Source organism: Phyllostomus hastatus, unplaced genomic scaffold (assembly GCF_019186645.2).
Source record: "Phyllostomus hastatus isolate PE091 unplaced genomic scaffold, TTU_PhHast_1.1 phas_contig_17, whole genome shotgun sequence".
Taxonomy (NCBI): Eukaryota; Metazoa; Chordata; class Mammalia; order Chiroptera; family Phyllostomidae; genus Phyllostomus; species Phyllostomus hastatus.
The window spans coordinates 38,489,225-38,511,195 of NW_025333664.1; the positions used below are offsets into that span (position 1 = coordinate 38,489,225).

At 39.3% G+C, this 21,971-nt stretch overlaps 1 protein-coding gene across 1 annotated transcript in view; it reads right to left on the minus strand.

Annotated features, from left to right (window-relative positions):
• DZANK1 (double zinc ribbon and ankyrin repeat domains 1) overlaps window positions 1–21,971 on the minus strand; it is a 118,769-nt gene that overhangs the window by 71,578 nt on the left and 25,220 nt on the right. The window contains exon 6 of the mRNA XM_045832945.1: window positions 17,067–17,152. Within this exon, the coding sequence (XP_045688901.1) occupies window positions 17,067–17,152 (86 nt within the window). The remainder of the gene's footprint in view (window positions 1–17,066; window positions 17,153–21,971) is intronic.

Sequence of the window (21,971 nt, forward strand, 5' to 3'; positions counted from 1 at the left end):
AAAGACCGCTTGGGAGAAGGGAAAGGGTGGGAGTTTTATACGGCTGGATTTCGAGAGGGAGCCAAGATTGGTTCTTGGTGAACAAAGAAGCAACATAGCATTGGTGGTTCCTGGTCTGATGTCAGTCACCTCTTCTGGGTCTGAGGTCAGTCACCATATTACTTGTAGTCCAAACGGTGGCCATATTTGTAGTCCAAAATGCTAATTGTAACTAGATTCCCACTTGTCCTACTTCGCCCATCCTGACAAGTATAAAGGACCTCAAAAAATAATTGATTATATGAAATAAAAGTAATATTGCATAATGGAGTTCATAATATTTGTAAAAGTAAAATGTATGACAAAAGCACAAAAGCTATTATTTTTCAATTATTGGAAATATACCATTATAAGGTTCTTATGCTATATACAAAGTAGTACTGGGTTGTCCAAAAAGTCTATTTAGTTGGTTTTTTTTTGTAAAATAAAAGACATTTTTGAGAGGAGTTGGAAGATGGTGGCAAGGTAGGTGGGAGCTGAACACGCTTGTGCACCCAACTGGGACACCTAGCTGATCTTCCGAGGAACAGAGTGAACAGCCAACAGGATTCCAGCTGAGGTGAAGTTTGGAAGCCAAAGGTTGCAGAGGACACTTAAAAATGAATGGTAAGAAGATTTTGCAAGCCTGCGCTGGAGACCAAGGCTGCTGCTGCGGCAGCTTTGCAGAAGAGCTGGATCAGTGATTGTGTCTTAGCAGCTTCCTCCCCTCCTAGAGCAGCCAGTTCACGGACCTGGACACTTAAATTCACTGGGAAGACAAAGACACAGAGACAGACACACAGCTGGCGGCATACCCCAGCTGGGATTGTGGCTGCAGGCTGGGACAGTACCAGAGAAATTGGAGAACTGGGTGACACCTGGAGATGGGAGAAGAGATGGGCTATGACTGGCTGTGACCCAGATAGTATCTGGACTTGGCAGAGAGTTGGTCTGTGTGAAAAATCAGGCATTCATTAGGAACAGCCTGCTGCAAAAACACAGTGAATTTGTTCTACAAAAGCTCTCAGTCACTAAGCAAGGACTACTCAAGAGCAGAGGCTGGGCCATCTAAGAGGGAGGAGGGGGCATAATCAACAAAAGAAATGAGCAAACTAAATATAACCAGAGTCATCAAAAATAAGAACAATCTAACAATAGCCAGAGGAGAGGGTTGGGGGACAGAGGGGAGAAGGGTTTTCAGGAACTACTATAATAGACACAAGGACAAAATCAAGGGAGAGGGTGGAAGCAAGGGAGGGAGGTGGGTTTGGAGGGGTGTAGGGGGAGGGGTGGGGAGAAAATACAGACAACTGTAATTGAACAACAACAAAATTTAAAAAAAAAGAAAAAAAGGGAGGAAGGGGGTGCGACTAGCTCCCATTCGGGGCACCTCACAGATTAATCAAAGGAGGGCAGCAGGAGCTCAGAGAGGTAGCAGCATCCAGAGACAGTTAATTCAATAGGAGAACTAAACTGCCCTGAATGGATTTTTGCATGCACACATGCCTGATGGAGAGGTGTGATTTGCACCCACCCGATGCAGCTCAGGGACTAATCAAAGGGTTGCACAATGAGGTGGATTATAGGTGCTGGCCTGGTGCTTAAGCTTATTGGTCAGTGAGGGCTTCACAGAGCTCTGAGGGTATGGAATGGAAACTATACACCTGTGAATATTGTAGCCCAACTGAGCCTCCATACTCTCAGAACCACAGGAAAGGGAAAAAAAAACAGAGCTCAGCCCCCCTCTGCCTACAGCATCCAAGAAAACCAGCAAAACCCACTTGGCAGGTTTAAAATGAGAATGAGGCTTTTTTTTTTCCAAGTGTCAGACAATAAGATCTAGAGCTGTGAGAAGACCAGAGACAGATCCTGAAGGAAGTCAGAAGGCTAATACCAACAGCTGAAACAAATTTCACTTTGCTATCCTTGAGAACTTGCATTTTATTTACTTTTTTTGTTATTTTTAGTTTTTATTTATTTTAATTTTTATTTTTCTCATTTTTTTAAATTTCTCTTCTTTCCATTTAGCTTTTTTTTTGGTTTGGTTTGTTTGATTTTATTGTTTGACTTTTTTTATTCTCCTTTTCATATTCTAATTTTTCTTCTTTCACTTCACTTGTATTCTAACAACTACTCTTGGTCTTTCACTTTTTATTCTTTTTATTGAAATTCTATATTTATCATATTATTGTTATTCCAAATCTCACACAGCACTCTTCCCAGGTCTTAATCCATTTTGCCATCATCCTGAGCTTTATTACTGTTGTGGTTAACTTTATTCTCTCACTCACTACACTGAGTTTCTATCCTTCATGCTCACTATATCTCACCATCTAACCTTGCATAAGTGCTCTGCTTTCTCAAGTCAGCTCACATTCTTTTTCCCTTTTAATAAGAATCTTATCCCTTTTTCACCTTTTATAAAAAGTGGCCAGTTGGGTGAAATATCATGGTTCTTGCTGTACTTTTCCAAAGAACCTCCTGTCTGTTCTCTACTTGTTAGTACTTTAAGTCCCATAGAATATTCTACTGCTGTCTTACTCCATTTCACCTTTACCCTGCCCCTGATCACATATAAGACAAGGTGGGAGCTGTGAATACCAATAAACCTGCTGGAGGGGAGAGCCTACCAACAAAGGAGCCACCAACAGGTAAAACCCAAGTACAACATGAGAGCCCACTCAAACGGAAGAAAGGGCAACCCTAGAGTATCCAGACAAGGAGATCAAAAAGACTGCACCACTGAATCCCATAAATCTCCTACCATAGAAACTCATATTACAAAGATAGTTAGCAAAGCAGAGGATCGGGAACAATAGAAACAAACAAAAAAAGTAACCTAAAATGAGGAGACAAAGAAAGAACCTGCAATCGAAAGGAATAGAAGACTCCCCAGTAAAAGAGCTAAATGAAATAGAGGCAAGAAAACTATCAGATATAGAATTCAAAAGAATGGTGATAAGGATGCTCAAGGAACTCAAAGACAACTACAAGGAACTGAGTAGGAGCTACAACAGTATGAAAAAAAGAAATAGAAACTATGACCAATAACCAGAAAGAAATGAAGAATACAATTTCAGAAATAAAAAACATGTTAGAAGGAATTACAAGCAGGTTGGATGAAGCAGAGGACTGAGTTAGTGAGCTGGAAGACAAGGCAGAAAGAAACACCCAGGTAGAGCAGCTGCATGAAAAAAAGACTCAAAATATATGAAGATAGTTTAAGGGAATTGCAAGACAACATGAAACACAACAACATTCAAATCAGGAATACCAGAAGAAGAAAAGAAGCAAGGGATAGGAACCCTATTTGAAAAAATAATGACAGAAAACTTCCCAAACCTGGAGAGGGGAAAAACCATGCAGGTTTAGGAAGCATGGAGGGTCCCAATCAAGATAAACCCAAAGAAGCCTAGAGAGGACCCATGGCAAAGTGGTGGCTGGTGGACCCAGGGAGGCAGCGGATTATGGAGTGGGATGCACAAGGTTGCAGCTGGCTGGCAAAGCAGCAGCAGGCAGACCCAGTGAGGTGGTGAATTGTGGACTGGGCGGTCCCACATTCCCACACAGATAAACTGGGAGAAAAACTGGGTAGCTGGACAGACTACACAACTCAGGGCCCTAGTGCGGGGAAATAAAGCCTCAAACCACTGATTGAAAACACCTGTGGGGGTTGAGGCAGCAGGAGAAACTTCTAGCCTCACAGGAGAATTCACTGGAGAGACCCACAGGGTCTGAGAATGTACACAAACACACCCACACAGGAATCAGCACCAGAAGGGTCCAATTTGCTTGGGGGAAGCAAGGGAAGTGACTGAAATCCAGCAGATAGAAGAGCAAGTGCCATTGTTCCCTCTCGGGGACCCCTGCCCCACATATAGCATCACAACACCAGGAGATGGGTTGCCCTGCCTGGGTGAATACCTAAGGCTCCATCTCTCACAACATAACAGGCATGTCAAGACAAAAAGAAAAAAATGGCCCAAATGAAAGAACAGATCAAAGCTCCAGAAAAAATACAACTAAGTGATAAAGAGGTAGCCAACCTATCAGATGCACAGTTCAAAACACTGGTGATCGGATGCTCACAGAATTGGTTGAATTTGGTCCCAAATCAGATGCAAAAATGAAGGCTGCAATAAGTGAAACAAAGGAAAATGTACAGGGAACCAATAGTGATGGGAAGAAAACTTGGACTCAAATCAACGGAGTGGAACAGAAGGAAGAAAGAAACATCCAACCAGAACCCAATGAAGAAACAAGAATTCAAAAAAAATGAGGAGAGGCTTAGGAACCTCCAGGACATCTTTAAACCGAGTGATAAAGCATCCGAATTATAGCAGTGCCAGAGGGAGAGGATGAAGAGCAACAAGTGGAAAAGTTATTTGAACAAATAATAAAGGAGAACTTCCCATTCTGGCAAAGGAAATAGACTTCCAGGAAGTCTGGGAAGCTCAGAGAGTCCCAAAGAAGCTGGACTCAAGGAGGAACACACCAAGGCACATCATAATTACATTACCCAATATTAAAATTAAGGAGAGAATCCTAGAAGCAGCAAGAGATAAGGAGACAGTGACCTAGAAAGGAGTTCCCATCAGATTGTCAGCTGATTTCTCAAAAGAGACCTTGCAGGCAAGAAGGGGCTGGAAAGAAGCATTCCAAGTCAGGAAAGGCAAGGACCTACATACAAGAGTGCTCTATCCAGCAGAGCTTTCATTTAGAATGGAAGGGCAGATAAAGTGCTTGTTAGATAAGGTCAAGTTGAAGGAGTTCATCATCACTAAGCCCTTATTATATGAATCGTTAAAGGAATTTATCTAAGAAAGAAAGACAAAAAATATAAATGGTAAAATGACAGCAAAGTCACAATTATTAACAACCACACCTAAAACAAAAACAAAAGCAAACTAAGCAAACAACTAGAACAGGAACAAAACCATAGAAATGGAGAAAACATGGAGGGTTATCAACAGGGGAGTGGGGGGAGGACAGAGGAGGAAAAGGTACAGAGAATAAGTAGCATAGATGGTAGGTAGAAAACAGACAGGGGGAGGGTAAGAATAGTATAGGAAATGCAGAAGTCAAAGAACTTATGCGCACGACCCATGGACATGAACTAAAGGGGGGGAATGTGGGTGGGAGGGGGTGTGCGGGTGGAGGGGAGTGAAGGAGAGAAAATGGGACAACTGTAATAGCATAATCAATAAAATATATTTAAAAAATAAGTAAGTAGTGGCCTAGTTTTTCTATTAACCTCTGGGATTGAATCAGTACTTCGGATGTTCTAAGGCTTAGTGTCTAAGGCATTCAAAGCAAAAATTCTTGGCGTAATCAGTTATATCATCAAGACTTAGTCCTCACATGTTCTAAAATAATGCAGGACAGGTTGGTCCAGGAGGTTCTTGTTTTATAAAAGAAAAAAAAATGGGCATAATGATCATTTCTTTTAAAAGTTTTGTAAGTAACAAAAAGTCACTTATTAACTAAATTTAAATTAGTCCAATATCATAAAAATCATTTAGATTGACTCTATAGAGCAACATAATAACTATTGATCTTATAAGACTTTTTAAGAGATGGAACTTTTAAAATTTACAAAGAGGGTAAGTGGCGTAACTAAGTCAAAGGATTTGTAGCATGGTCTAAAGTTCACAAGAGCTTTTCTAAGACTTTTGGCTAAGATCAACTGTAGAGATCTGTTCTTATCAGTTTAAAGTTCACAAAGCCAACAGCTTAAACAAATAAAAGGACCTGTTATGATAATTTAATTTAATTTAATTCAATTTAATTCCATTTAATGCTTATGTTTACACTCAGGTTTGCCTCCCAGAACAACTTTGTTTTGTGTGTGTGTGTGTGTGTTTTTTTTTTTACAGAACAATTATAATGATAGAAGTAAGTAGCTGCCTAGAGTCGGGAGGCCTAAGGAATAGGAGAAGTGAGTGCAAAAGGGCTAAAGAGAACTACTCAGGTGACAACAATGGTCTGTATGTGGATTGGAGTGATTACAGTTGTATACATTTATCAAAATATCAAACCAAATTATTTTAAATGTTTCCATTTGCTTTATGGAAATTATACCTCAATAAAGTTTCTTTAAAACCATAAAAAGAGACATTTTTCATTTTTACCAATAACTTTATTGATGTGAATATTTTGACTATGTCAGCTATCTCCTACTATGGGCTTCTAGTGGGTAGAGGCCAGGGTGCTGCTAAACATCTTCCAATGAATAAGACAGCCCCACAGCAAAGAATTATTTGGCCAGAATGTCAATAGTACCAAGAAATCTCACAAACCACTTTTTACATGTTTTATCAGTCACAGTACCTTCTCCATACACTGCACAAATCCTTTTTTGTGTTTCACTTATGTTTTTACCTTTTTTGAAATAAAAAGCACAATATGCCAAAAATGTTGCATATCTCCTTCCATCTTCAATATTGAATGGCTGCACAAAAACTTCAACAATTTTGATAAGTTTTTTTAAATGCACGCTGATATGACTGATAGTTGTCACAATATGATCTAACAAAATTGTTTCAAATGAGGTTAAATACAACTAAGCCCCCAACATAATATTACTTGAAGATAAGGTATGATAAGTTTAAAATGTACATATACTATAAACCCTACAGCAACCACTAAAAAAAGTTATAGCTAATAAGCCAACAAAGGAGATCAAATACTAAAACAGAACATAAAATATACCCAATTAATCCAAAAGAAGGTAGAAAAAAGAAAAGGCAACAAAAATAGATGAAAAAACAAAACAAATAGCATGGTGGCTGATTCAAAATCAAACATCAATAATAGAATAAGTATACTCTCATCTTCAATAAGATGCAGAGATTGTCAGATGCAATTTTTAACAAAGCAAGACTTAACTGTATGCTGTTTTAAAAAACCCAACTTTACAGAGAGACACAAATAGGTTAAAAGAAAAAGAATGAAAGGTACATCATGCAAACACTAATCTTAAGAAAGGGGAAATAACTGCATTAATATCAGACAAAATAGATTTCTGAACAAAGAATACGACCTGTGTTGTTTTATGATGAAGGGGTCAATTCAGCAACAGGACATAAACATCTAAGAGACTGACATACTTAATAGAGCTTCATATTACATGAGGCAAGAAACTGGTAGAAGTGCAAAGGTAAGTAGACAAATCCATAATTATAATCATAGATTTCAGCCTAACTTTCTCAGAAATTGATTAAACACAGACATAACTTTAATAAAAATAAAAAATGACTTAACACTCTAAACCAGCTTAACCTAATTGACAATTATAGAACACTTAGCCTAGCAAAATATGCATTCTTTTTGAGTATACATGAAATATTTACCAATCTAATCATATAAAATATATATTCTCTGAAGGAATTACATTTTAAATAAACCACAAAATATAAGGAAAATCCCCAAATATTGGGAAATTTAACAAAAACACTTCTAATAGCCCATGGGTCAAAAAGAAATAATAAGAATAATTACAACCAGTTTAAACTGAATTAAAAAGAAAACATATCAAAATTTGGGGGTTTCAACTAAAGCAGTACTCAGCAGGAAATGACTATATTAGAGTTCTAAATGCCTATAATTAGAAAAGAAGGTTTCAAATGAATGGCTTCATCTTCCACATTAAGGAAGTTAGAAAAAGAAAAGCAAATAAAATGCCAGGTTCATTAAAAGAGAAATAGATGAACCCGAAAAGACATATCTATTAAAGAAATTGAATGTGTAGTTTAAAATCATTCTTAAAACTCTGGACCCTTCCCTGGCTGGTGTGGTTCAGCTGGTTGCATTGCCAACGAAAGGGCTGCCATTTGATTCCCAATCAGGAAACATACCTAGGTTGTGGTTTCAGTCCCCTGTTTGGATGCGGACAATTCCAGTTCTGGGTGCATATGGGAGGCAACCAATAGGTGTCTCTTTCTCACATCAATGTTTCTCTCTCTCCCTTCCTCTCTCTTTAAAGAGCAATGGAAAAAAATGTCCTTGGGTGAAAACTAAAAACAAAAAAATTAAAACTCTGGATCTCACTGCCTTTACTAGTGAATTCTATCAAACATATAAGAATGAAATAATACCAATTATACATCAACTTTCACAGTACTGAAGAGTGAATACTTTCCAAGTCATTTTATGAAGCCAGAATTATCCTGATACTAAAAACAGGCAAAGACATTACAAGACAAAGAAACCTATACACCAATATCTCTCATGCACATACATGCAAAAAATGTTTATATTTTAGTGGGTCAAGTTAAACATAACATGAAATGTTTATAAAAGTGGGATTTTTCTCATGAATTCATGGTTGAATTAAAACTTGAAAATCAATCATTGTAATTCATTACATGAACAGAAAAAGAAAAATCATATGATCATGTACTAGATGGAGAAAATGCTTTAGACTACGTCCAACATCTAGTGCTTATTTTTTAAATAAATAAATAAATCTCACCAGTAGGAGAAAATTTCCTGAATCTGAAGGAAAAGAAAAACCCTACAGCTAATATCAACTTTAATATCAAATAATGGAATAATTTCTCCCTAGCACCAGGAATAAGGCAAGGATGTCTACTCTCATCATGTCCAATTTCCTGGACATGTCTCATCATTTCCTGGAGATGCTGGTCAATCCAACAAGGCAAGAAAAAGAAAAAGAAGAGATTTATATAGGAAATGAAGGAGGAAAACAACCATCTTTATTTGCAGGTGACTTGATCACCTATCCAGACAAAAGCTAAAAGAATAGGTGAGTTCTGGCTGGCATAGCTCAGTGGATTGAGTGTGGGCTGCGAACCAAAGTATCGCAGGTTTGATTCCCAGCCAGGGCACATGCCTGGGTTGCAGGCCACGGCCCCCGGCGACTGCACATTGATGTTTCTCTCTCTCTCTCTCTTTCTCCCTCCCTTTCCTCTCTAAAAATAAATAAATAAAATCTTAAAAAAAAAGAATAGGTGAGTTTAGCAAGGATATTTGAACACTTCATAAAAATTGATGGCATCTTATATTCTAGCAATGAATAATTAGAAATTTAAATTTTAAAAGCAATATAATTTATGACATCATCAAAAATATGAAATACTTAGGAATAAATATGACAATACATATGTAAATCTTGTGCATTGAAAAGTATATAACATTGCTGAAAGACATTAAGGAAGACTATATAAAATGAAGTATACCATTTTCCTTGACTTTAAAGACACAAAATTGTTATCTCAATTTTTCTTAAATTAACAAATAAATTAAATGCAATCCAAGTCAAAACTTCAGCAGACATTTTACAGATCTTGACAAGCTGATATTAAAATTTATTTGAAAATCCAGGGTCCTAGAATAGCCATGACATTTTTGTAAATGAAAAACAAAATTGGGAGACTTCTGATCAAGATGGCAGCATAGGCAAACATTGCTCACTTCTTCATACAACCACATCAAAATTACAACTAAAAAATATAACAACCATCACTCAGTAACATCAGAAATTGAACTGAATGGAAGTCTGACAACTACAAAATCGAGTTCAATGGCAGTATGACAACTACAGAATTAAAGAAACCACATCCATCCAGACTGGTAGGAGGGGTACAGATGCGGAAAGGGCTGGTCCCACAACCATGTGGATAAAAATTTGGGAGGAGTATCTTTGGAGCAAGGAGTCTGAAACCCACACCAGACCCCCCAACCCAGGATTCCAGTGCCAGAAAGATAAGTTCCCGTAACCTCTGGCTGCAAAACCCAGCAGGGATTGAGTTAGTGGAAGAAACTGCTGGAGCCCTAGCAGTTCCTCTTAAAGAACTCAGACACAGACTCACCTACTCAGATTCACTACCTGTAAGCTCCAGCACTGGGGTAGCAGTTTGGAAGGCACCAGTAGTATAAAAGGAGAAGTAACATGTCTGGCATCAAAACGAGCAGAGACCATCGTCCCTTTTCTAACCTCCCCTGCAGCAGCGCAGGTAAGCTGGTGCCATATCTGAGACTCCATCAACCTGGCTAATACTGTTTGACTCTCCTTGGATGTCCCAGGAGACTCTTCTCCACCCAACTTACAGGTCCACCTAAGTTGCTTTCCAATATGAATGGCTGGTCTTGGCCCCTGAATCCTATCAAACAAGCCAAAGCTGGCTTTAGCGAGTCCTAGCAGCAGCCAGATTAGATTCACAGCTTGCTTCCTCTGGGAATCTCCAAGCCCAGTAGCAGCAGCAGGCGTCTCAGATTGCTTTACAGCTGAAGCAGGGTATCCTGGGCAAAACACAGATGGAGACTGACCTTGGCCTGCAACACCCAGGAAACCTCAGGGCCAGCACACTCAGTGGACAACTATAAACCAGGTCAGATCACCACCACCCTCCCCTCCCTGCACAGCTGATCTTCCACAGAGGGCAGAGGTTGGTCATCAGTGGTCACAGCCAGTCCTTGCAGCTTACTGGCCTGGGTAAATCCCTCCCACTGATCTGCCAAGAGCCACCAAGGCTCAACTACAAGAGAAGGGTGTATTCAGCCCACACAAAGGGGACACCTTGAGTACTCAGCTTGGATGATAGGGGAGGCTATGCCACTGGACCCTACCGGACACCTACTACATTAGGCCACACTACCAAGACACGGAGTCAAACCAGCTCTACCTAATACATAGAAACAAACATTTGGCAGGGAGGCTGCCAAAATGAGGAGACAAAGAAACATAGCCTAAATGAAAGAACAGATCAAAACCTCAGAAAAAGAGCTAAACAAAATAGAGATAAGCCGTCTACCAGATGCAGTCCTTAGCGGCATAAAAAAGACTCAATCAGAAATGAAGGATACACTAATTGAAATGAAGAAGAATCTACAGGGAAACAATAGTAGAGTGGAGGAAGCTGAGAATGAAATCAATGATTTGGAATATAAGGAAGAAAAAAACAGCCATGCAAAACAACAAGAAGAAAAAGAATCCCAAAAAATGAGGATAGTATAAACAGTCTCTAGGACAACTTCAAGAGATCCAACATTCACATCATGGGGGTGCCAGAAGGAGAAGAGAAAGAGCAAGAAATAGGAAATCTATTTGAAAAAATAATGAAAGAAAACTTCCCTAATTTGGTGAAAGAAACAAACATGTAAGTCCAGGAAGCACAGAGTCCCAATCATGATGGATGCAAAGAGGCCTACTCCAAGACAAATCATAATTAAAATGCCAAAAGTTAAAGATAAAGAGAAACTCTTAAAAGCAGCAAGAGAAAAGAAGTTAGTCACTGGATGGATACCAGATGGAAGGAGGGAGGGGAAGAATGGGTGAAGAAGTGAAGGAATTAAGAAGTACAAAGAGGTATTTACAGAATAGCCATGGGGATATAAAGTACAGTATAGGAAATGGTGTAGCCAAAGAACTTATATGCATGGCCCATGGACATGAACAATGGTGGGGGATTGCCAGTGGGAGTAGGGGGGCACTGGGTGGAGGGGGTCAAAGGGTAAGAATAGGACAACTGTAATAGCATAATCAATAAAACATAATTTAAAAAAAGATAAAGTAGGGAAGAGATAGAAGAAGATAAAGGGGCTCAAATATATGGTGACAGAATGAGACTTAGTTTTGAGTAGTAAATATATAATATAGAGATGATATATTATAGAATTGTACAGTTAAAATCTATATAATATGCCCTGGCAGGTATAGCTCAATGGATTGAGCGCTGGCTTGTGAATTGGAAAGTCACGGGTTCAATTCCTAGTCAGGGCACATGCCTGTGTTGCGGACCAAGTCCCTGGTTGGGGGTATGTGAAAGGCAACTGATTGATGTTTTAAAAAAGAAAGAAATGTATATAACCTTATTAACCAATGTCACCCCAATATAAGTTTAATAATTTTTTTAAAAGAACAAAGTTGGAGAATTTATAATACTTGGTTTCAAGACTTATTATAAAGCTGTTGTAATCAAGTCAGTGTGGTAATAAATAAATATAGACAAATATCAATAGGGCATAATAGAGTCCAGAAACAGATCCCAAAAGTAATCAAGGGGGAAAGGATCATCTTTTCTGGAATAAATTGATATCCACATACAAATATATGAACCAGAACCATTACCTCACACCACATACAAAATTAACTAAATATGGACTATAGAACTAAATTTAAGGGAGAAAACTTATAGAAGAAAGCATTACAAAATTAATCGGTCCTTCTCTTCAGAGGCTATGGGCTCACTGCGCTCCAAGTCTCCCCCTTTCCCTGAAATGGAAGGCCCCTCCTCCACTTCCTTGGTGGTAGGGCCCTCACCCTCACAGCTGGGCTGCCACCTGCTTACCAGTGCCAACAAAGTCCCCTACATGTACACAAAGCAGCTGAAGGAGGAGCCCCAGGGGCTGCCCCAGCATGAGCCACCACTGGGAGAGCCTAGCCCTCACAGGGGCTACAGTTGCCAGCACCCTGCAGCTGTGGAGCCACTGCAGGTCACACTCAGAACTCAAGTCCTTCACATGTGGACTTCGAGCACTCCAGCCACCTGTCCCTGCACCATGCCTGCAAACCTGCCTGCTCTGCCTACTCTGCTTCCACAACACCATGGAGATGGCACAGCATGTGTGCCTCCACTAAGTTCAGACCTTGCTCTGGGCCTTTGCATCTGACCCACACAGCAGCACACTCATATTCACTCCCTGGCCCTGCTAAAGCTACAGCCTTATACTGGGACTCAGTTCACCAATCTATCCAAAGGGAGAAATGTCCTTCCTTCAATCATTCCCTTCCTTTCTCCCTAATTGTGTGATGTAGATCAAGTCCTTGCCCCTCCCTGGGTCCTTGCCCCTCCCTGGGTCCTTGCCCCTCCCTGAGCCAATTGCAACTAGGTTCCAGCCCATCTGTGCTGTGTGAGCTTTTACAAGTGATTTAACATCTCTGAGCCATGCTTTTCTCATCCAAAGTGCTGAATGGTTGTCCACATAAATATTTGACCAAAAAGCACAGCACGGCTCCTTTTAATATCTCCCCCTTCTACCCAGTCACCTTACTCTTCACTCAATAAACATTCCACACTATAAAAAAGGAAGGAAGGAAGGAAGGAAGGAAGGAAGGAAGGAAGGAAGGAAGGGAGGGAGGGAGGGAGGGAGGGAGGGAGGGAGGGAGGGAGGGAGGGAGGGAGGAAGGAAGGAAGGATGGTCTCAGTGAGTGGGATATATTTTAGGTTTGGAAAATATTTCTTAAATGTATCAAAATGAGCAGGATGTATAAAAGAAAAATTAATTAACTGTATTTCATGAAATGTAAAAACTTAAGCTCTTTTGGGAAAAAAAAAACTTTCCTAGGAAAATGAAAATCCAAAGACTGGAAGAATATATTTGCAAAACTTACATCTAATACAAGAAAACATGAATAACTCTATAATGCAAAGATATAGAGCCCAATTTTTAAAACACACAAAAAATTTGAACAGATACTTTCCCAAAGATGTATAGAGAGCAAATAAGCACATTAAAAGACGTTCAAAATAATTAGTCACTAGGGAAATGAAAATTAAAATTAAATCAAGTCCCTTGACCATATCCAGGGACTTCTGGTCAAGATGGCAGTATAAGTAAACACAGCACTCACCTGTTCCCACAACCACATCAAAAGTACAATTAAACTACAGAACAACCATCATGCAGAACTGCCTGAAAATGATCTGAATGGAAGTCCTACAACTATGGAATTAAAGAAGAAACCATATTGAGGCTGGTAGGAGGAGTGGAGAAGCAGAATGGGATGGTCCCACACTGATTGATATGTGGCAACTAAAACTCAGGAGGATATCCCTGGGGGGATCTCAGTTGTGGAGGCCCTCCATGAGGAACAATGGGTCCCAGCCCCACACCAGGCTCCCCAGCCCTGTGTTCCAGTGCCAGGAAGAGAAGTCCCCATAACCTCTGGCTTTAAAAACCAGCCGGGATTAAGTCTGAAAAAGATTAAGGCTTCTGGAGTCCCCAGCAGTTCCTCTTAAAGGGCCTATGCATGGATATACTTGGACTCATTTCCGTTGAGCTCCAGCATGGGGCAGCAGTTTGAATGGCACTAGAGATAAACAGGGAAGGAACTGAATTGTTTGGCATCAGGGTGAGAACTAAAATGGCAGCTTTTTCCTAAACAGGAGTGCTGGCAGAGGCTATAATTCCTTTCATGAGTCCTCTCCCCAGAGAGACAGCAGGTGGGTACCATATCTGAGATTCCATCAACCTGGCTCACACTATTTGCCCCACTCTGGTGATTCCCTGAGGCCCTGGCCCCATATAACTTTGAGGCCACCCAAACTGTGCCCAGTGGGTTTTTTATACAAATGGCTTGTCTTGGCTCTTGTTTCAATTTCTCCTAAAATCTCTCATACAAGCAACATTTAGCCTCAGTGAGCCATGGACCTCTCACTAACTGGCCCCAGGCCTGGCACTAGCAACAACCAGACTTGGTTCTCAGTTTGGCCTTGCTTAGGCAATTCCAAGTCTAGCACAAGTAGCAGCCGTCTGCAGATCACTTTGTAATCTATGCTGGTGGCCATTGGGTAGGAGAAAGATGGTGGCTGACCTTGGCCTGCATCTCCCAGGAGGCCCCAGAGCCTGCATACTCAGTAGACAGCTTCAGACTACATTGAAGCACCACTACCCATTGGCCTCCAGAAGTGACATACTTAAGGGATGGACTCAGTGGGCAACTGAGCCCTGCTGAAGTAAGACCTACTCTACGGAGTGGGCCCTGCACAACTGATCCTCCATGGTGGTTGGAGGTTGTTGGTCAGTGGTCACTACCAGTCCCTGCAGCAGATTGACCTGGGTAAATCCCTCCCATTGATGTGCCAATGGCAATCAAGGGTCAACTGCAAGAGGAGGGTATACTCAGCGTACAGGAAGGGCACACCTTGAGTGCCCAGCTAGGGTGATAAGGTGATAGGCTGTGCCACTGAACCCTACAGGACACCTATTACATTAGGCCACCCTACGGTGCCTGGCAGATGTAGCAGCTCTACCTAATAAATAGAAACAAATACAGGGAAGCTACGAAAATGAGAAGACAAAGAAACATGGCCCAAATGAAAGAACAAAACAAAACTCCAGAAAAAGAACTAAACAAAATGGAGACAAGCAATCTAATAAATGTAGAGTTCAAAACACTGGTTTAAGGATGCTCAAGGAACTTAGTGAGAACCTCAACAGCATAAAAAAGACACAATCAGAAATGAAAAATACACTAATTGAAACGAACAATTTACAGGGAATCAACAGTAGATTAGACAAAGTAGAGGATGAATCAGTGATTTGGAATCTAAGAAAAAACAAACAATCAGAATAGCAAAGAGGAAAAAATAATCTTTAAAAAGGATGGTGTAAGAAGCCTCTGGGACAACTTCAAGTGTATCAATATTTGCATCATGGGGCTGCTGGAAGGTAAGAGAGAGCAAGAAATTGAAAACATATTTGAAAATATAATGACAGAAAATTTCCCTAACTTGGTAAAGGAGGTAGACATACAAATCCAGGAAGTGCAGAGTCCCAAACAAGATAAACCCAAAGAGGTCCATAGCAAGACACATCATAATTAAGATGCCAAAGGTTAAAGACAAATAGAGAATCCTAAAGGCAACAAGAGAAAAGCAGTTAGTAACTTACAAGAGAACTGGTTTCTTTACAAAAACTTTGCAAACCTGAAGGGATTGGCAGGAAATATTCAAAGTGACAGAAAGCAAGGACCTACAACCAAGATTATTCTGCCTAGTGAAACTGTCATTTAGATTGAAGGACAGAAAAAGAGCTTCCCAGACAAGAAAATTTCATTACCACCAAACCAGTATTATATGAAACATTAAAGGATCTTCTTTAAGAAGAAGATCAAAAATATGACTAAGCAATAAAAAGGCAATAAATACATATCTATCAACAGTTAAATCTAAAAGACAACACAAATGAATAAGTGGAACAGAAATAGAATCATAGAAACAGAGAATGTTTTGATGGTTGCCAGATGGAGGGGGCTTCAGAGGGATGGGCAAAAAAGGTGAAGCGATTAAGAAGTACAAGTTGATTGTTACAGAATAGTCATGGAGATGTAGAGTATAGCATAGGGTATAGTCAATAATAGTCTAATAACTATGTATGGTGTCAGATGGGTGTGAGACTTATTGGGATGATCACTTATTAAGTTATGTAATACCTAATCAATGGGGTGTATGTCTGAAACTAATAATAATAATAATATATGCCAACTGTAATTGAATATAAAAATGATTTAAAAAACCACATCTGCCATCTCACTAAAATGAACAAAAACAAAAATAAAAGTGTTTGTGAGGATGTAGAGGAACTGTAACTCTCTTACATTGCTGGTGGGAATGTGAAATGATACAACCTCTTTGGAAAACATTTTGACAGTTTTGTTTTTTAAATTAAACATACACCTATCACATGGCCCTGGCATTCCATTGCTAGGTATTTACCTCAGTGAAATGAAAGTATCCGCACATGACTACAAATGTTCATAGGAGCTTTATCTGTAACAACCCAAAACTGGAAACAACCTTGATATTCATCAATAAGTAACTAGATAAACAAATTGTGATGTATCCCTACAATTTAATACTATTTAGCATTAAACAGAAATAAATGTTTGATATATAATTAGGCTAAATTAAAGAAGCTGGCAAAAAAGTACTAACTGAATCATTCCATTTATATATGAAATCAAATGCAAACTAAGCTATAGTGACAAGAAGCAGATCAACAGTTGCTTATGAATAAGGAGGTGCACAAGAGAGAAATTTCAAAAAGGTACAACACATTTGGAAGTGATAGATTTGTTCATTTTCTTGACTGAGATGATAGTTTTAAAGTTATATGCATATGTCAATTGTACTCATTAAATAAGTGCAGTTTATTTTATGTCAATTATGCCTTTAATATCTGTAAAAATTTAATAAAAAACAGTGGGGTGGGCAAACACCATTATGTCCCATCTTTAAATTCTTTTTGACCACAATGTGTCTTAGAAGGTTTTAAGAAATAGTAAAGAGAATGAGATTACTTACTTGAGAAAGTCTGTCTCCCTTTGAATTCTCATGATCTCTGTGCTTGTCAAATTATTATGGCCAGTTATGTATGCAAAACCAGGGAACTAAAATTAAGAATATAATAGAATCATGGTAAAAGCTGTGGTATAATGAAATTTCATTAAAAATTAATTTTAACTTTTTTTTCTTATGTCCAAAATCCGTCATTTAAAAACCATGATTGGGGAAATCATAAGTAATGATTACCCCAGTAAACAACATTAAAAATTAAAATGCTCTTCATAACCAGGTATGTACATTACATTAAAGACATAAGTTTACAAAAGAAGATATCTGAATTTAGCTTTAGACAGACAAGATTTTAGAATCTAGAAACCTAAGTTAGCACACATTTTTCTCAAAGACTATATCCCTAGGAAACTCAAAAGGACTCACCTAAAAGAATAAATGCAGCAACTGTCTGCTGTTATCCACAAATATTGAACTCACTTCAACATACTTATTTGAGCATCAACTTTATACCAGGCACTGTGTTTGATGCAAGGAAGGAGAAAGATAAATATTATAGCACATAGCCCCTCCTGCGACTCATAGTCTATCCTGCAATTGGTTTGATGTCCTAGTGGTAGGAGAATGGGACAGAAAGGAAGTTTTGAGAAGGAACACAAAGGAAGAAGCTAACACTTATGGAGGGTCTGACAGTATTTTTTTGTAGCTGTTATCTCCTTGACACTTCACAATGGCCTTAGGAGGTGGGTAATATCCCCATTTCATTTTATTCCTATAACATTTACTTTTTATAATTTCAAAGTTACAGAAAAGCTGCAAGGATTGTACAAATAACTCCTGTATAACCAGTTTGAGCAGGCATTCATATTAACATTTTGCCCCAAGTGATTTCATTCTCTCTGTCTCTGTCTGAATTGTGGGGAATAAGCTACAGTAACCATGTCCTCTGTCTCTAAATACTTCAGTGTGCATTACCTATGAACATGGATGTCCTCTTACACAATTATCAAAACCAAAAAAATTAACAGTGATATAATATATTATCTAGCTCTGGCTTGTGTGGCTCAGTGGATTGAGTGCTGGCCTGTGAACCAAAGGGTCGCCAGTTTGATTCCCAGTCAGGGCACATGCCTGGGTTGTGGGCCAGGTCCCCAGTAGGGGGTGTGCGAGAGGCAACCATACACTGATGTTTCTTTCCTTCTCTTTCTCCCTCCCTTCCCCTCTCTCTAAAAATAAATAAATAAAATCTCTCCATATATATAGATTTTATATATATATAAATCTATATATATATATATAATATATAATCTAACCCATAGATGTTTATTTAAATTTTATTGATTGTGCCAATGATGTCCTTCACAGCTATATTTTTCTTGTTCTAGGATTAACTCTAGAATCACACTTTCATTTAGTTATTATCTCTCTTTTGTCTCCTTTAATCTGAAATAGTTTCTCAGTCTGTATATCCTTCATGATGTTGACATTCTTTGAATAGTAACAGATCAGTTAATTTGTAGAATCCCCTTCACTTTGGTTTTGTCTAAGGTTTCCTTGTGACTGGATTCACTCATGCACTTTGATACAAATACCAGAGAAATGACATGGTGTCTATCTTAATGCATCATATCTAATGGCACATATATTCCTCATTTCTGAAATGAAGATGCTACTGAGGCTCAGAAAGTCCAATAACTTGCTTTAGGCCACATCAACAGTAGCTTCTACAACATATCTGCAGGCTGAGCTTAGGACTCCAGACTTTATGCTGCAGGTGATGGGAATTGGTCAAAGGGTTTCAGTTGTTTTTGTGTCAGATCTAATATAGCCTAGACCAAAAGTCTCAAAGTGGTGGTCTATTGGCCAAATTTAGTCTGCCTTTGAGTTTTATTTGGCCCAAATATACAATTCTTTTTTAAAGCATTTTTTATTGATTATGCTATTACAGTTTTCCCAATTTTTCTTCCTCTATCCCACCCCCTGTCCTACACCCCTCAACCCTCCAGCATTCCCCTCTCTTAGTTCACATCCATGGGTTGTACATATAAGTTCTTTGACTCCTCGGTTTCCCGCACCATTTTTTTTTATCTCTCCCTATCTACCTTATGCCTACTAACCACGCTTCTTCTTCCCTGTAAATTTTAACCCCTATTCCTCCCTTTCCCCTCCACACTGAAATCCCTCCATGTGATGTCCATTTCTCTGATTCTGTTCCTGTTCTGGTTGTTTGCTTAGTTTTTGTTTTCATTGTTTTTCTTTTCTTTTAGGTTCATTTGTTGATAGTTGTGACTTTGTTGTCATTTTGCTGTTCACAGTTTTTATCTTCTTTTTCTTAGATAAGCCCCTTTAACATTTCATATAATAATGGCTTGGTGATGATGAACTCCTTTAACTTGACTTTACATGAGAAGCACTTTTACCTGCCCTTCCATTCTAAATGAAAGCTTTGCTGGATGGAGTAATCTTGGATGTAGGTCCTTGTCATTCATGACTTGAAACACTTCCTTCTAGCCCCATCTTGCCCACAAGGTTTCTTTTGAGAAATCAGCTGATAGCCTTACAGGCACTCCTTTGTAGGTAACTGTCTCCTTTCCTCTTGCTGCTTTTAGGATTCTCTCCTTATCTTTAATCTTGGGTAAGTTAATGATGATGTGCCTTGGTGTGTTCCTCTTTGGGTCCAACTTCCTGGGGACTCTCTGGGCTTCCTGGACTTCCTGGAAGTCTATTTCCTTTGTCAGATTGGGAAGTTTTCCTTCATTATTTGTTCAAATAAGTTTTCAATTTCTTGTTGTTGTTCTTCTCCTTCTGGCACCTCTATAATTCGGATATTGGAGTGTCTCAGGCTGTCCCAGAGGTTCGTAAGTCTCTCTTCACTTTTTTGAATTCTTGTTTCTTCATTCTGTTCTGGTTGGATGTTTATTTTTCCCTTTTGTTCCAAATCATTGCTTTGAGTCCTGGTTTCCTTCCTGTCACTGTTGGTTCCCTGAATATTTTGCTTTATTTCATTTTGGGTATCCTGCATTTGTTTTTTCATTTTTCAACCAAGCTCAATCAGTTCTGTGATCATTTTGATTACCAGGACTTTAAATTCTCCAAGAGATAGGTTGGCTATCTCCTCATTGCTTAGTTCTCTTTCTGAGGTTTTGCTCTGTTCTTTCATTTGGGCCATATTTCTTTGTCTTGGCACACCTGCTAACAGGGGGGCAGAGCCTTAGGTATTCACCAGGGCAGGGCAACCCTCTTTCCTGTGTGGTGGCGCTGCCTATGGGGGAGGGGCCAGAGAGGGAAAAATGCAGCTTGCCTGCTCCTCCCTAGAGCACTTTTCAATGAACTCTCCTGTGAGACTGGGAGTTTCTCCCACCGCAACAACTGCTGTAGTCCACAATCAATTCTGAGTCTCAGTTTCCCATTTAGTCAGCTCTACTGGCAGTCTGATGCCTCACTGAGGAATCTTACCAGTCTGGTTATTCTGGTTGACTTTTTCTTTAATTTCTTGGTTATTGGAGTTTCATGCAGTTTGATTTTCTCAAAGTTGTGGGGGTTTATTGATTTTAGATTGGTTGTTATCCTTTTGGTTGTGCGAGGAAGTAAAGTGTTTCTACCTACGCCTCCATCTGGGCCAGAACTCCCACAAATTCTTTTTTTAAACAAACCTTTAAGTAATTGCTAACATTTAAAATTAGATTATAACAGATGCAGGGTTCTGGCTAAGCCTCTCCAGGGGTATCTAACCTGCAACCCTCAGGCCACATGCAGCTCTGCACGGCTCTGAACATGTCCCAACACAAAATTATAAATGTACTTAAAATATTATGAGATCTTTTTGTGATTATGTGTCACAAAGTATTTAATGTATGGTCCAAGAGAATATTTCTTCCAGTGTGGCCTAGAGACATCAAAAGGTTGAATACCCTTGCATGCCTTCTTCTCAAAGGTTGGCTGGAGCTGAGTAGAAATAACCCCTTTAGCTGGCAGGAGGGCATTCCACCTGGCAAGAGAACCCCCAAACTTGTGCCCTGACACTAAAGCCAGGTGTCAGCAGTTATTTATGTTCCATACAGGCTGTCTCATGCATTTTTTCTGCTGCCTGGCCCCTGATAATGCCCCCAGACCAGATGATTAGCTTAGAGACACCTTGTCTCCATGGTGGTTATTAACACGTTGTAATACCCACCAGCATCATTAATTCTGATGTTTACTGAAGTACGCTTTGGGTGAGAATTGAGCTAGAATATTGAGAAGAATCTCTTATCAACATGAAGAAAAAAAGGGAAGATAAACATTTTTGGTTTTTTTACAGCTTCTTTGGCCCTCTGAACTCTAGTCAAATTCCCTAAACTTGTCCTCATCTTCCCCTTTTTTTAGAATTCTGAATCTTGACATCTTTACATAATGTTTTACTTTATCTTTCCCTTGGAGAAAAACAATTCTTTTTTTTGTTTTAAGATTTTATTTATTTATTTTTAGAGAGGGAAGGGAGGGAGATAGAGAGAGAGACAGAGAGAGAGAGAGAGAGAAACACCACTGTGCGGTTGCTGGGGGTTATGGCTTGCAACCCAGGCATGTACCCTGGCTGGGAATCGAACCTGGGACACTTTGGTTCCCAGTCCGCGCTCAATCCACTGAGCTATGCCAGCCAGGGCGTAGAAAAACAATTCTTAAATAACTAGGTGAACAAGGTAAAACAAATATCTTTGCACAGAGAAAATAATTCTTTCTAAACATATTAGAGATAAGTAAGGACATATAAGGCTGTTTTTCTGAAAATACTTATGACTGTGTTTTGTCATACCATTTATTCTTCAAAATGATACTTTTTAAATCTCAGAAACAGTTTATTATTTGAGCAATACTCACACGCATTGCTCACAAGAGTTGTATGTGTTCAATGGTCTGTTTGGTAACCAGGTAATC